The sequence below is a fragment of the Pseudochaenichthys georgianus genome, chromosome 3, assembly GCF_902827115.2.
Source record: "Pseudochaenichthys georgianus chromosome 3, fPseGeo1.2, whole genome shotgun sequence".
Classification (NCBI taxonomy): domain Eukaryota; kingdom Metazoa; phylum Chordata; class Actinopteri; order Perciformes; family Channichthyidae; genus Pseudochaenichthys; species Pseudochaenichthys georgianus.
The window spans coordinates 35,669,315-35,686,063 of NC_047505.1; the positions used below are offsets into that span (position 1 = coordinate 35,669,315).

At 39.5% G+C, this 16,749-nt stretch overlaps 1 protein-coding gene across 4 annotated transcripts in view; it reads right to left on the minus strand.

Moving 5' to 3' along the window:
* Positions 1–1,125: 1,125 nt before the first annotated feature.
* dennd5a (DENN/MADD domain containing 5A) overlaps positions 1,126–16,749 on the minus strand; it is a 37,557-nt gene continuing 21,933 nt past the window's right edge. For all 4 annotated transcript variants that reach the window (XM_034111104.2, XM_034111100.2, XM_034111116.2 and 1 more), the window contains 14 exons: positions 16,158–16,245; positions 15,011–15,142; positions 10,340–10,492; positions 10,149–10,227; positions 9,970–10,057; positions 7,566–7,694; positions 5,747–5,868; positions 5,511–5,656; positions 4,775–4,893; positions 4,514–4,695; positions 3,623–3,705; positions 2,951–3,074; positions 2,617–2,785; positions 1,126–1,702 (listed from right to left, as the gene is read on the minus strand). In XM_034111104.2, the coding sequence (XP_033966995.1) occupies positions 1,519–1,702; positions 2,617–2,785; positions 2,951–3,074; positions 3,623–3,705; positions 4,514–4,695; positions 4,775–4,893; positions 5,511–5,656; positions 5,747–5,868; positions 7,566–7,694; positions 9,970–10,057; positions 10,149–10,227; positions 10,340–10,492; positions 15,011–15,142; positions 16,158–16,245 (1,798 nt within the window). In that variant the 3' untranslated portion in view covers positions 1,126–1,518. The remainder of the gene's footprint in view (positions 1,703–2,616; positions 2,786–2,950; positions 3,075–3,622; positions 3,706–4,513; positions 4,696–4,774; positions 4,894–5,510; positions 5,657–5,746; positions 5,869–7,565; positions 7,695–9,969; positions 10,058–10,148; positions 10,228–10,339; positions 10,493–15,010; positions 15,143–16,157; positions 16,246–16,749) is intronic.

Below are 16,749 nucleotides of genomic sequence, written 5' to 3' on the forward strand. Positions count from 1 at the left end.
CATCATTGTTTTGAAGCCGAACTTCACATATCAATTTAGCTTGTTTTTTCCAATGGTTTTATCTGAACAATTTAGTGTATTTTATTTATAGTCGGCATGTGCATTTTTTAACCACACTTTTTCAGATGAGAAGGCACATGTAGAACTTAAAGCTATTCATGAAAAACTGGTTGAATCTTATACAATTTAATCCACTTGAATGCATTACTGATGCTTTATTCTTAATGTATTTGTACACTGTACACTGTTGCTCACTTAGTAAACACTACATTACACAGCTATTTCAATAAATGTACAACAGTATTGGAAAAAAATATATATATATCTCCCAAGATGCTCATGTGTGGGTCGTACACAGACGAGTACAACACAGTTATTCCAGACATTGCTGGCACAGAAAATAAGTCCTTCACATATTAAATCTCTTGTTCTGCACAGTTCAAAGTATGTAACGGAGAAGGGCCCGTTAACACGTCAAGACACCCCGGTATGGAGTTTGAATTTTCTGTTGTGGATATTGCATAGCAAGAAACCATGATGACAAAATCAGGAGCGGGAAGGAGCTGTCCTTTTTCCTCCTCACATGTGAAGCAGGAGATCATCCTTCATCACGAAGAGTGGACAAAGATCACCACACTGTTTTTATTCAGAGAACAGGGCAGACGTAGTGTGAGAGCTGGGATGATGGAGGAAAGGGTTGAAGGTATTTACATGAAGGCTTTCATTGTGATCAACTTTGCACAGAAAAATGGGTCAAGCGTGTCTTCGAGGACTTGTTTTACGAACACAAAAAGCCAAAAGACTTGGGGTACTTTCCTCATCCAGCTGAATACACTGGTCATCACTGGATGCAGGGTTAATCCACACAGTCTTTTTGTCATGCAAAAAGGATGATTTTCTCTGCTATAGGTATTCCATGTTAAACATCTGCACACTATTACATTTCTCAAGGAAAGCCCAAATGTAACAGCCTTTTTGTTTCCATGTACATAAATCCCTTTATACACTACAAACCCCCTGTCAAACACATACTTACTTATAAAGCATACTTCTACATCATTTGCTTTAAGCTCTGTGTTATGACATTTGAATCTGAGTTGACAACAGGGCAAGCAACTTCACTGATTTAACAAAATAATACTTTTATTCTCTGAAAATATATTAACAGTTTTGATCGTTGCTTTCCTTCAAATATATCCATTGTCAGCAGTTCACGATAAAAATGAAAATATTTAGCTTTCAGTAAAACATTATAGCACAAGTAGGTCATTGTCAATAATGTGAAAATGATGGTTCATAATAGAAAACATATTTTTAACATCTAATGGCCACATCATCAAGGATAAAAATGACAACATATCTTGAAAGGCTCATTGCACTTAATATATGGCAAATGTAACAGTAGCTTTAATATAAGCCAGAAAATGTCTTTTTTTCAAGTCTTTTCCTGCATAAAAAAGGTTCAGTTACTCTTTTTAGTGGTCCCCAGTGATCGTCCTGGTGGGGAGTTGGTTTGTTTTAGATACCAACACCTTTGACAAGTGAAGCCTCCAGGGTGATGTTGAACTCCTGCAGAGTCTGTAGTACTCTAATGAGAGAGTTTACCAACGAGAGGTCCTTCATCAGAGCGGTGTCTTCATACATCTGAGCCGTGATTGGACAGTCTGCGAGCAGAGCGATCCAGTGATGCAGCAAGTGATCCCTGAGAGAAGAAGACGTGTGTGGATTCAACATAACAGAAAAACAGTGGAGACTTCCAACATGTATTGCCTGTTGCAACTTTTCAATATATAACAATTTAGAACTATGAGAGTGTTAATATCATATTATCATTATATCATAAAGCTAATATCAATGTGAAAAACATTAATCTGTATTTGAAAATGTCTTTAAAAGGCCTGTTGAAAATGTATGGTGCTGCAATAAACTATTATTTTCATGATGGTAGAATCCTTTTCTTCAAATTACCTTTTTTCGTATTACCAACAGTCCAAAACAATTTTATTAAGCAGAGGATTGTGAAGTAGTATCTACTTAAAAGATTAAAAGAAGTCATCTAGTATCTAAATGGTTGGCCATACATTTTTTCACTGTTGAATATTGATTAAGAAATTGCTGCAGTACAACTGTTTTGAACAGAGGGGTCATATATAGAAACATGGTAAAAGCACTGCCTACAATGCACAGAACCATCTTCAACACAGGAAGATCGTAAGAAAAACAATTAAATATCTAGAATCATTTAAAGGAGAAATACTTTTTGTTTGACTCCTTGCCAGTCAGGATGATGTGTCACATACAAAGCGAAGCATGTACATCAGTTAGGGGTTCAGTGATGTAACCAAAGACATTTCAGCAAGACAGATTGATTAGTGTCTTTGAAGCTGAAGCTTGATTTATGGTTGCGCATTAAGGGATTACAATGCTGACATGTCTATACTCACCATTAATACCTGCTACCCAAACACCCCAAAGTCTTTAGTATTCTCAGGAGGGGAACTCTGGAGCCTTAGTATTGGGTTTAGTATGCAGGTTTCAACACATCTATCCTGAAGACTAAACTTCCTTTAACAATAAAAAAATCCACTTGATCTAAATATGAGTCTGTGGACATACCTTGCCCCCAGACAGACGAGCATCTGGAACTTCCCGTCCTTGCCGATGTTTCTGGAGGTGTTGTTGATGGCGCGCATGAAGCGGCAGAAGTGACGCACTCGGGTTTGCCAGTTTTCATCTGGTGTCGCCTCCCGCTGCTCCGCACTTTCAAAGTACACTTGTGACTTTTCTGTTAAAGTAAAAAAAAAAAATGACAAATCAGTTTCTATAGTGATACTTAAAGGTTAATAAATCTAAATAATGTTTGATAATACAAAAATGTAGGTTTTGGAAGGAATATCACATTATGGCTTAAGTAATATACTGTAAGTGAGTAATGACATTAAGTCTTTACCTAAGAGGTCCCAGATGAAAATGTTCTTAAAGAGTCGGGGGGATTTAAAACCATGTTGAAAAACTTGCTCCAGAGCCCAGACGAGGCCGTACTCCCCGCAGAGGAGAAGGGTCAGACTGCCTCTCTGTGGAGAGAAGGAACAAAAGTCAGAACTGATAATAATGTGGTGTTTTCTGATAAATATGACTATGACTAGACTCAATATTTGATGGCTTCTTCGATCCAGTTATGTTCACTAAAATCAAATCTCTCTTCAATATTCTGTAAATAGGTGGAGTAAAGAAGAGTGAGGGGGATTTCCCTGTAAGAATACTTTGTGCCTTGCCTTCACAATGAATAAATAGTAAAACCTATAATCAGCAGTCACAATTGGTATCCTCTGAATTATAATAATCACCCTTTGTGCCTTAATATGTAGTAATTATCATGGTTAGTGTGATTATCAGTGCCCTCATGACAGAAACACATATTTCTATGCCTTGAAAAGGGATCAAGCAAAATGTCTTCTTTCTGAAACCAGTCTTCTTTAATATGTTTCAACAATGTGAATCCTCCACATAGCCCACAGTAAGAGAGGGGCTTTGGAACCACCAGAGCATTAAGCAGCTTTTCTTCATTTGTTATGAATAATAGAACTACATGTTGGGGCCCGTCTAGACTTGCGTCTCTCACCTCCTTCTCCGGCTTGTGGAAGTGCTTCACAATCCCATTGATGGCCTCTCCCACTCCCTCCTGGATCTGACCTGTGTTTAACTCTGGATAAGAAGAAAAAAGGCAAACAAAAATGCTGTGAGACAATATTGGCACACAAAGGGACATTTTCAAATACATTTGTCATTGTGAAAGCATTAAAGGTCCCCCCGATCATACAAAATGCACTTTTTGATGTCTTTTATACATAGATATGTGTCCCTGGTGTGTCAGTAGACTCACAAAGTGTCCGAAAATACAACCATCTCCCTTTTCCTCCTTACCCACATCTCTAAAAACGGGGGTACAACGGAGCTGATCCAGATTTGCATCCGATATGACGTAATATCGAAAATGTGGGCTGGCCACCCACGGCCCTATCAGAAACGTCGCTATCAGAAACAATGCGTGTTTTGGAAGTAATATGGTCTGTGTTTACATTAGCAAGCACCGCTAACACTCAGAGCTAACGCTGTACTGGAGAGAGTATGTGTAAAGAAGCAGGATATAAAAATACTTTTAATAAAGCTACGGACCCGTATTCAGCACTTCTCTAACGGGGCTGAAATAGAGGGGTATCAGGGCATGACTAGAATTGGTGATCCGTTTGGTATTTTGAGCAAAACACTTCATAGATATGTTTTTTTTATATATCTGAGACCTATAATATATGCCTAAACATAGTTTAATAGGAGACCTTTAAGAACAAGGCTGCAAGCATTAGTGAGAAGGGGGCAGACGGTGGTCCAATTCTTTAAGATAACAATTGAATCTCAATTTGGATAGATACACATCAACTAGAATATAACAAAAAGTCCTCAAACACTTATTATCTAGCAGTTCATTTTATGGTTGTGAAGTTGAGTGACTTACTTGGTTTGCTGTTTGGCGAGATGGTGACAAACCTCCTCATCATCCCAGGGGACTGCTGCATTGGGGGGGTGCGGCACATCCTCTCATCATTCTCTGAGCTGGGGGTCATCAACTCTCCCACCAGGATCCTCTCCAGACTGCCGTCATCCACACCCTTCCCCAACCAGCGGCCACACGGGAACCTGCACAGCAAACATCAACTTTAAGAACTGCGCAGCCAAGACAATATCACAGTAGATGAAGCTGAAAATACGCTCTTACTTGTAAGTGTGCCCCGTTATCTCGTTGCGGACAACAACACACTCCACGAGCCACTTAGCGTAGAGCCCCGAGTTGTCGTGACCCATCTGCACCGTGGTGAGCTTCCCCAGGTTCTGACACTAAGAGAGAGAAGCATGGTGATGTCAAAAAAAAGACCTCAACTCATATTGTTAATGTAAGAATAACTCCTGTGTATTAAACATTGGTCTTATTTTCATAGCTTTGGTTATCATTTTGATCACTTATTTGATATAATATAAAGTTAGATGATCATACAGGTTTTTCATCACAAGACAACAATGATGGCAACCTATTTTGTTGCCTCGTTTCAAGCCTAATTCCAACACCGACCTGACATTATTCTGTGCAATGAAGTGTTAACGCTGACATTTCAGCTCTGCTCAGTTTCAGTTTTACTTTCAAACTATTACTACGCGCTGCAGTGGAAATGCGCCATAATAAAGTTAGCCTGACCTACCAAGACTTAACTATACCGTACTAAGCCGCCCGAGGCCCTGCAGTGAAAATGCGCCAGATGTGGTTTAGATATCAGGCTCGACAGCCGGCTTGTTTAAAACCTGCTCTTTTAAGCACTTGTATGTATTGTAGTAATATCCACATGTTTTGTGATGGTACCACTTACTGTGGTTCCTACACTGTTTGAATGTACATCAACATTTAGGAATTAAAAAGCTAAATAAAGTCTTAAGTTGTAATAATGTGGAATGTCACCAACCTCAAAAGTGATCTCCAGAGTGTTTCTGGGGACCTGCAGGACTCCGGTCTCTGCAAGCTCACCAGCAACACAAACCCAGGGGTTGGCCGTGAACATGGAGCCCCCCAGCTTCTTACTGGCAACCACCACCACGTGGTAGGGGATCACTGGGAGACAGAGCAGAGAATTGTCATGAGTAAAACAGGTAGTTTATTGACAGAGTTGAAGGGCTGTTTGGTATTCAAAATAGAACTCACTGATGGTCGTAAAGACGTTAGTGAAACAAAAGTAATCCACAGCGTTAAAGGACAGGAGGTGGTAGAGAAACTGCTCCTTCTCGTCATCACAGCGGAGGAAGGCGTATCGCTTGTACAGTTTTCTAAAGGAAGAAAAGTGTAAAAGTAGAAATTAATACTTGGACTCACAAATTAAAACATCTTATTTATTTCTAAAATAGTTACATTGCCCAACAGAACACCAACAATGTCAGCATGACCTGGGGCCTCATTTAAAAATCTATTTACATCATTGATATTATTTGATATTTTAAAATTGTGTTTTACGATTTTTTATATCTTTTTTGTAATACCATTTAAAATCACAATCGACTCGAAATGCGGTGCAGCTTTTGCGGGCTTCACGTAACGCCCATATTTGCCTATAAATAGTCCCATTCATTTTGACTGACTTTATGAAGAAGATAGCAGGAAATGACGACAGAACAGCTAAAAAAGACATCTCACACCGTGTCAGATTTTGGTTATTTTGGGGAGGTCGAGATAAATCATATTGTTTGGTGGATGCAGTTTGAACCAGAGTAGCAGCATGGAGGTCGGATCGTCACCAAAATAAATAAATAAGTGGTCCGAAAAGGCTAATGACAAAAAAAATACACATAACCTTCCTCAGGCAGTGTGTTTGTACCGGGGACAGGAGACACCCCCTTGATGAGAAACTGTAAGAAATGATCGGGGAATCCCTCCGGAGTGGAGTCATGACGACTGGATCTGAATTATTGTTTTGTATTTGGTGGTTTGTGTTCCAGCTTTCGATCAGCAACTATATATCCATAATCCACCAACTAATGTGTTGTGTTATATTAGCTGTACAATTGACCACATATGGTGTTCTTAGTTTCCATACCTCCTGTGTTTTATGACCGACTTATCAAGTAGGTGGCGAACGGCATAAAACATGATTAAACGTGATAGTATATAAAACCATGCTCGTATCTACAACCTATAGAAGTGCAACACGGCGTCAGTTAAAACGTAATTCTGTCCTCCTGCTTACCGCATCATTTATGAGAAAACATTTCATAACATTAACACAACATATTCGAGGTGGTTTTAAATAACATATCTGTATTTATTTATTTCTCCAAGTTATGTTTTTTGTGCACTGAGGAGTCGCAAACAGGCGTTTGTTAAATCATTTTAAGATTGGCTTTAATCAATGTTTGAAAATGAATTCTTCATATATGATAAATGAGAGGTAACATTTTATTTATGGTATTATTTCCACACATTTCTCTCCATTCTTCCTTCTGCCAACCGCGTCGCAGTTTCTCGTCTCTCCCGTTTTTGTGCGTGCGTACGCATGGGTTAGAGTTTGCGTGGAGGACCGCACGTTTTCCCGTCAAGTTAGTATTTTATAAATAGCAAACATTGCGTAGAAACAGCGTACGGCATTTTTTGAGCGTATATCCATTTATAAATGAGGCCCCTGGTGATGGTAGAACTACATTTTGGAAAACAAAGTGAGAAGTGTTTGTTCTAAAAAAAAAAACGTCATGCAAGGTCACAAAGGCAGACAGAAATCCTCCTGACCCACTTTACCCCTCACCCAGATATCAATTATGAAGAAAGCTGTGAATTATTGATGTGGCGGTGAACTACGGTGTTATGCTTTGCAATTTCAAAAGAGTAATGTATTATAAATGGGTGGATAACACATAATTTTCATTTCATATGAGACAGGCAATCCTCCACAAACACAGAAACAAGGTCATGATGAGAACATTTAGGAGGCTGGAAGCGACCTTTAGAGTTTAAGCTTCACTTTTGTTTTGCTCACTTTGTAAGCTCGTGCTCTGAGAGCAGCTGCTTCAGGTGTCTGGAGAGCAGCTTCTTCTCCATGGAGAGGCGAACCCAGGCTCTGGCCTTGCCCACGTCTGTCTTTATCTCACTGATGTTCTGAATGTGTCTGCAAATAAGATTACAGATTGAGCGGTTAGAGATTACACATAAAAACAAGTGAAAAGTGTCTTTACTCATCTATAAATACATTTATAAATTGCACTACACCAGTCTGTGGTGTTATGAAATGATAGCCTTTATTGTCCCAAAGTAAAAGCCAGAAAATAGCTTGTTTTTGTCCGAACAACATGACAAAACACAAAGATATTCAATTTTATTGACAAAAAGCAGCATATCCTCGGTATTGAAAAGCTGCAACCAGTGGAAGTTTGATGGATAATTGATAATTAAACAAATAGTTTCGGTACTACATAGTGTGCAGTAAGTTGAGGCAGCCTTCTTGGGTTGTTTACCAAAGGTTTCGAACAAACTCTGATTACAAATTGAACAAGCTGCAGATAGTTTAAAACGTAATGATTTAGATTTGAATTAATCTATTTACATCATTGATATTATTTGATATTTTAAAATTGTGTTTTACGATTTTTGATATCTTTTTTGTAATACCTGTGTTCATTTCAATACATTGATATGGATCTGTTCTTTGTTGCAGAGCTTTATGAGCAGCATATAAATAAATATCATTTTTGTTTTTACTATTGGAAACGATATAAGAAATAATTTGGACTAGTTTGGAAGATATAACATTTCTCCATATTTAAATATCTAAATTATCTTTCTGAATCTGTCTATCCCCAACATTACCCGCCCAGAGTCTAACACACATGGTTAGACTGTCGTGGCATTTGTGAGCCAGACGTGGTGTCGTGTCATCGCTCCGAGCCCCCGTCGGGCCTCTGATGTCCAGACACATTCCCTTCCACACCACCTGTGCCAGAAGCTGCGTCTAAGAGCTAAAAGCTCTTCCCTCCCCCTCCCCCTCCCTGTCTTCAGCTTCACACCAAGTAACCCAGTTTCCTCCAGTCGTTATCTCCATGGCAACAGAGGAAAACATCTACTATTGGCACTATTGTTGCTACCTGTTAGAAAACACAGGGTAGGAGAGTTGCCCTTATTTCTAATGAGGTTAAAAACAAGGTTAAAAATGTGATATATTATATATATATAATAACTCACTTGTTTTGTAAAATATTTCAAAGACATTATGATCAATTAATAAAGCTCATTAAGGGAGGCTGCTGGTTGACTCTGTGACAGAGAGTGTGTCTACGGTCATGGTGTCAGACGTGGACACGAGTGTGGAGGAGGGTCTGCAGAGTAGAGATGAGTGCTTGTGCCCTGAGCTGACCCCTCCTCCCTTTCTCCGTCAGACTTGCGGGCGGGGGGTCTGGTAATTAGGCTGGAAGTAACATGCAGTTGAACTCTGTGCCTCCTTCTAGCAACACGAGCCCCGACTCCTCAACTCTGGCTGGGAATGGTACATAACACAAGGACCCATGCAAACACACACGGGTCTCACAGCATGCCGTTGAACTGCGGGAGCTCTCAGGGTCACTAGAAGACGAAGTGATGTATACAAATATACTAGAGTTGAAGAATTGGAGCATATTGGGGCACAAGGTTGGCCTCGGGGTCTGGGGTGGTGCTGCATGTCACGTCCTCGCTCATTTACAGTGACATATATCGCTGTTTATTATCTTATAAAGGCATGAATGCCCCATCAAAATAGGGATGTTTTTTCTGTAACAGCACCATAACTATGGGAAGAAATGCCTGAGAATCTCAGCTTTCAAATGTGCTCTTAAAAATCCCTTGCATTTGCAATTGTTTATTTATTTATCCTTAGAGGATTTCCCACTACAAACATCATAGAAACCTCCTGGCAGGTGTTGGTTGACAGTTTACCACAACGGGCAGTTTTAGTCAAACTTACATTCTTCTACTGTCTATGGTTATGCCAAGCAGCTAATACAGAAAATCTGTTTAGGGTTGAATATATGAAATCAAGGCAGACTTCATCTTAGTGCTGAATCTTACAATTATTTGTATTATTGATTAATCTGCTGATTATTTTCTATATTCATCATTTGGTCCATAAAAATGTCAGGTAATAGTGAAATAAATGTCTTTTAGTGCCTTGTTTGGTCCGTCCAACAACACGATTTTCAGTTTAATATGATATAGGCCTAAAACAGAGAAAAGCCCTATAATTGATTTCATTTTTAGATGAAAAAGGACTTAAACTTCTATATTTCTTTGTTTCTTTTTGTCGATCGACTTCTTGATAAAACCACTTCTATTTGCAACTCTACTCCGTCTACTTCATTCCATTATGGAGTTCCTCATCAGTTAAAATCTGAATAACCTGCAGTCCTCCTCACCTCATATCCTGGATTAGGGAAACCTTAAGTGGGGGCATGGCTGATATACCACTGTCAGATTTGCGTCTCTCCACGTCATTAATGAAACCTGGTGTGGAGGGAAAAAAGGCCTCTGTTATTGCAACTGTGTTACTAACTGTGTGAATGAACTTTGTTTATGAGGTGATACCAGTCTTTACCTGGAGGGCCCAAACCACCTGGAGTCTTCTCTTTGCTCTCCTGATAGTGCAGCAGGTGGGACCACAAGGCAGATTTCCCCTGAAAACATACACTAGTGTCATTATTTGTGCTGAGAACACGCTACATGCCCACCAGGCGTGGAGGATGAATCATGTGAGATGGTGACAGTGTGACGCAGTTCTTTCCCGACCTGTTTGACCTGCAGCCCGTGGCTCCAGATCCTCTCCAGCAGGTCGCACAGACTCGCGATCAGAGTGTTCTCCTCCACACCGGTGATGCTGACCTCTCCGTGACCCAACTCCACGGCCTCGCGCCCCATCTTCTCCACCAGCATACGCTTGGTCTGCAGAGAAACACACACGTGAACTCACAAACACTAACACACATGCTGTAGCTACTCGAGGTTCTGCTGACATCAAGAACATTTTTATTTTGTGAGCTGTTGTGTGCTTATTTCCGACTAGTAAATGTTGATAGTACTTTTTGGGCAGAAGGAAAAACATTCCTTCTAGGACTAATCTATATTTACACAAAGGTTTTGCAATATTTTCAAGTTTTATTGATATTTCAGTGAAATAATCTGTCATTCTTTGTGATTACATTATGTTCTGCTGACTGTTGTTTACCAAGTACTGAGAGGATAAAATATAAGCCCTCAACACTCAAAAATGATTAATATTTGGAATACTAAATGCAGACATCAAAACCTTGATTATTACTCCAAATAACAAAGATTATCTGAATTGAAATAATGCACTAGAGATTAGTGTTGCACGGTGTACCGATACTTGAAAGGTACCGCGATACCCTGCCGTTAAAAACGGTACGATTCCTCCGTTTCATTAGTATCGGTACTTTAAGAATGACGGGGGAAAGTACTCCCGTGAAAAAACGCCGTTTAATAAGAGCCGTGTGTGTTCAGCGCTCTGCTTCCACTCCCTGCACTGCAGCCGTGCCTGCAGTCCCGCTCCTCTCAAGCACGTTCTAAGTCCCTCCCCTCTCTCGTGCACGCGGCCACGCGCTAGCTGCCAGAGCATGTGAGAAAACGAGAAGCATGGCTGCAAGTGGGAGTGCAACTGCCGCTGCGCCTCGGCTTGTTGACACAAAAGACGCCAGAAGTCTGTGAACGGGCCGTTCAGGTGTTCAGAGCAGAGCTCCCTGTCGGAGCTGCAGAGCGTGATGTGCACTGAAAAGTTTTTCTGTCGCAATATTATCGTTGAGCAAACTTAACTAGCAAACTAGCATCACTATCTGCTAACGTTAGCTTTAGCCTTCGTTTTCTATTAGTTTTTTTCATAGGCTAAACGGAGGTGGTATAAGCAGGGTTCGTACGGGTGCTTGAAATCCTTGAAAATGCTTGACATTTGACGTGGTGTTTTCAAGGTTGGGAAAGTGCTTGAATTTTGGGAATGGTGCTTGAAATTGAGATAAAGTGCTTGAAAATGTAAATGCTTTACTTTTACAAAAAATTGCTGTGTGACTGAATAGTTCGCTTTTTAGATTAAAAGAAAAGAATTGCTTCGCTTCTACATAAAACAGCTCCGCTGCACCTTCCCGCGCGATGCGCAAGTGTTTGTGTGAGGGTCAAGCCCACGAGTAGCCTCCTGCAAAGTTTGCAACAAATAACGATGGGAGAGTCTGCGCTGACGAGCCACATGAAAGGTACGACGTAGAAGAGCATTTTAGATTAGGCTAACGTTGCATTTCGTGTTATAGTCATGAAATATAATCTATTGATTCGACACAGAGCAATTTTGAAAGCAATGTATTTCTACTGGTAGTATGTTTCGTGCCTAAACCAAATGTGACTTGCTCTATCGAAATCAGTCACATTGACCCGAAGACACATTTTCGTTTGTATTACTGGTCTCGGGGAAGCTCGCGAGTGTGTTTGTGTATTTTTGCGTTTGTGTACCGGGGAAACACTCACAAGAAACACCGGCTGTTGTTATGCCTGCTGTGACGTTACATTAGTCCGTTCTCCGCTTGTAATTATGCCGAAGCTTCAAAGTTGTATTTATCATCTGAATTTGCCGAAACAAGTTTAATATTCTGAAAGCCAAGACTTTGTTTATTTGAAAACAGATGAAAACAAACTGTCTTTTATATAAAATTGAAGTATTATACAAGTAAAACTACATTTTGCTTTAATCCCATGTAATTGTAGAATGAACACAGTCTTCCTTTGAAGATGTATAAGTCAGGTGTCTTGAGTAGTCAACATTACCTACAATCATTGTGCACATTTGTAAATATTATTTTCCACTTGTTACCATTGTGAGTCTATTTGTATGCAGCTCTGCATGATTTTGTGGCTACAATTCAGGCCAATACACTACTAGAGGTGGAATAAGTACTCAGATCTTGTACTTGAGTAAAAGTAGAAGTACTCAGATATGGATTGAGTAAAAGTAGAAGTACTCAGATCTTGTACTTGTGTAAAAGTAGAAGTACTCAGATCTTGTACTTGAGTAAAAGTACTCAGATCTTGTACTTGAGTAAAAGTAGAAGTACTCAGATCTTGTACTTGAGTAAAAGTAGAAGTACTCAGATCTTGTACTTGAGTGTAGGAATACTCTGTTACAGTAAAAGTTCTGCATTCAAAATGTTCCTCAAGTGAAAATAGAAAAGTATTCTCATCTAAATATAGTGAAAGTAGCGACAGTAAAAGTAGTCGTTGTGCAGATTGGTCCATTTCAGAATAATATATATGATGTGTTTTATAATGATTGATCATGAAAGTGTTCTCAAAGCTGGTGAAGGTGCAGCTAGTCTGAATGGCTTTGTGTACTGCAGGGTAGCTGGTGGATTTACTCCAGGTGGAACTAAAGTCTGATTCAACACTTGATTAGATTTCACATCATTCATCCACATCTGTGAAGTAACTAAAGGTGTTAAATACATGTAGTGCAGTAGAAGTACACCATGTACTCTGAACTGTAGTGGAGTAGAAGTACACCATGTACCTCTGAACTGTTGTGCAGTAGAAGTACACCATGTACCTCTGAACTGTAGTGGAGTAGAAGTACACCATGTACCTCTGAACTGTTGTGCAGTAGAAGTACACCATGTACCTCTGAACTGTAGTGGAGTAGAAGTACACCATGTACCTCTGAACTGGAGAGGAGTATAAGTACACCATGTACCTCTGAACTGTAGAGAAGTAGAAGTACACCATGTACCTCTGAACTGTAGTGGAGTAGAAGTACACCATGTACCTCTGAACTGTAGTGGAGTAGAAGTACACCATGTACCTCTGAACTGTAGTGGAGTAGAAGTACACCATGTACCTCTGGACTGTAGTGGAGTAGAAGTACACCATGTACCTCTGAACTGTAGTGGAGTAGAAGTACACCATGTACCTCTGAACTGCAGTGGAGTAGAAGTACACCATGTACCTCTGACTTGCGTTCACTACCAACCTAAAAGTACCTCAACAATTAATCAATAATGTATTGAAAAGTTATTTGGCTGATTGTTGTATATCGGCTCAGCCAGGTTATATGGGATGCCCACTCTACGTACAGATCACTAATTTTGAAATATTAAACTTGGTTTTCTTTTCTTTACTTTTTCATCCTCGTGTAGAATGCTATCACGAAACACACATGTGGTTGTTTATAGCATAAAGAACATCTGATTTAATGTGAAGTAGGGAAATAATCATTTGAGTATGTGTATATAAATATGTAATTTACAACAGCTGTAAGATGCTGGAAAATGCACCTTGAAAATGCTTGAAAAGTGCTTGAATTTGACTTTGGAAAAGGTGCAAGAACCCTGTATAAGTATATATCTTGTACTTGAGTAAAAGTAGAAGTACCCAGGTCTTGTACTTGAGTTAAAGTAGAAGTACCAGAATGTAGGAACAATCCTGCAATCAAAATGTTACTCAAATAAAAGTACTAAAGTATTATCAAAATATAGTTAAAGTAGCGACAGTAAAAGTAGAAGTGCTCAGGTCTTGTACTAGAAGCACCATAGTGTAGGAATACTCTGTTACAGTAAAAGTACTGCATTCAAAATGTTCCTCAAGTAAAAGTATTAAAGTAGCGACAGTAAAAGTAGTCATTGTGCAGATTGGTCCATTTCAGAATAATATATATGATATGTTTTATAATGATTGATCATGAAAGTGTTCTCAAAGCTGGTAAATGTGCAGCTAGTTTGAATGACTTTGTAGACTGCAGGGTAGCTGGTGAAGGTGCAGCTAGTCTGAAGTACTTTGTAGACTGCAGGGTAGCTGGTGGATTTACTCCAGGTGGAACTAAAGTCTGATTCAACACTTGATTATATTTCACATCATTCATCCAGATCTGTGAAGTAACTAAAGGGATTAAATACATGTAGGGGAGGAAAAGTACACCATTATTTCTGAACTGTAGTGGATTAGAAGTACAAAGTAGCAAAAGAAACATTGAAATACTTAAATAAAGTACAAGTATCTCAAAATTGTACCCAAGTAGTACTTGAGTTTATGAATTTCGTTACTTTACACCAGTGGCTATAAAGATAGAAAGACTAAGCCTTGCACAGAGGCATGACAATACATTTTCAAAATGCTCAACAGTGCTGCCAAAATGTTAAACTCACTGCTACACAATTAAAATAAATGCTTTTATATATATTTATATTAGATGTGACTCTTTGGCGTTTCTGTTCTTAGTAACACTGCTGCTTTAGTTGTTCTGACTGCTAAAATCATCTGTTATTCCTAATTTTAAAGCCGATATTCCGTGTTTCCCGAAAAAGAATCGGAATCGCAATTCTTGACTTGGTATCGAAACCAAAATGTTGGTATCGTGACAACACTACTAGAGATCACAACACACTGATCAACTGCAGCCTATCAGACACAAACCTTGTTCCTGCACTCCTTCAGCAGTCCTTCCACAAATTTCCAGTTTGTCTGAGCGATGACAGACGGGGACAGGTTGGACAGTTTGGGCTGTCTGATGGTCGTGCCGAGGTTCCTGGCTTCCTGTATGTACTTCTAGAAAAATACAGAGAGAGAGTTAGCTAACCACAAACTGAAACAGAGAAACACACAACCGAGAAGCCAGGATTACTTGCTATAGGAGATCAGTCAGTCTGTACTGTGTCGGGTAATTGAGGTACATGACAATGGGTTGCTGTACTTTTATCTTTCTGTCCTGACTTTAATTTAATGTGCTGTAATACAAGTTACCACAGGAACAAAATACTGTGAATCCCGGACTTTTTACATCAAATCAGTATACAATATAAGCTGGGAAAGCATTTGAGAAGTTAGAGCTGTGCAGGTTAACTTATATTAAACTTGACTCTCTCCATTTAAGATCAATCAGGGGAAATTAAATGTATGTTTTTCACCTATACTACCATTAATACTACTTGCATTGCCTTGTAAAGCGCTTATTAACTTATTAACTAAACTATTTTTAATATTATTATCATTATGCACAGTTATTGTAACACAAATATGTATTGAATCATGTCTCTTGTAATTAAATGATCAAGGTATAAAACTAAATTAATTAATTATATTGTACTTTGTTGGCTTCATTACATTCTCATGACTTTTCAAACATAACATGCTCCAGAAAGTGACACGGATTATCAGGTAAAGCTCAGCTGGCGGGGGAGAAGGAAGCAGAGGGGGTTAAAGACCACATGGGTGGAAAGTGTCATGGTGCCCCCAGTGAAGACCTCACAAACGACCAACACATACCACATCCACAGTCACCGACTTTAGACAGGGCTTGAAGGACTGCGAGAACCAGTAGTAGTCAAGAAACAGCAGGAGCTGCAGCTCCGGAAACAAACACTCTACATGCTGAGAGTGATGTGAGTGCAAAGAGAGGCGGAGAAAAATGACCAGTAGTGTGAGAGGGGGGTGGGGGGGCAGACAAAATGGTGAGAGCCAGTCAAAATAAAGCAGAAAAGGTCATGCAAAATGAAAAAAGAGTTCAGGCAGTCAATCTGAGTGAATATGAGCTGAGAGAAGAAGACACTGCGGGGACCCTCACCTCTCTCTGGTCGTTGTCTAAGTGCTCAGCGTGCTGCTTCTGTCGATCCCTCCTCCTCCACTGGGCGGGGGCACTCCTCTTGGTCCATCTGGGACACAAAACAACACATCTTTAAACATCTTTATAGAGAAACAGCCTCTCAACTCAGATGTAATATGGAGTGCAGCTGGGGACAGGAATCCTTCCTCTGACCCTTAAGGGTGACAGTTTAGAAAACATCCAGAAGGAAAGCAAGTTGTGTGAAGATGACATATTTATCCGTTTTGTCATTAGTATTTTGAGTTTCAATTCAATATCAATTCAAAATCCAGAAATGTTTTAATGGACTGACAATGGCTTTTATATTTTAATGCGTTTAAGTTGGCTAACTTTGCTTCTAAAGCCTGGTTTAAACACTACGATGGTTTATTTGGTTAGTATTATTTGTATGTTGCTCCTCTTTTGTCTGGTCTCTTTTTCTTAATATAATACATTGTAAACCAGTTTGGGTTGGGCATGCTATTTAATCATGACATTATGGAAATAGTAAAACAAATCTAATAGACACAGATGTTAAAGGTTCACATAAAATGTAATTGTATCAGCACCACGT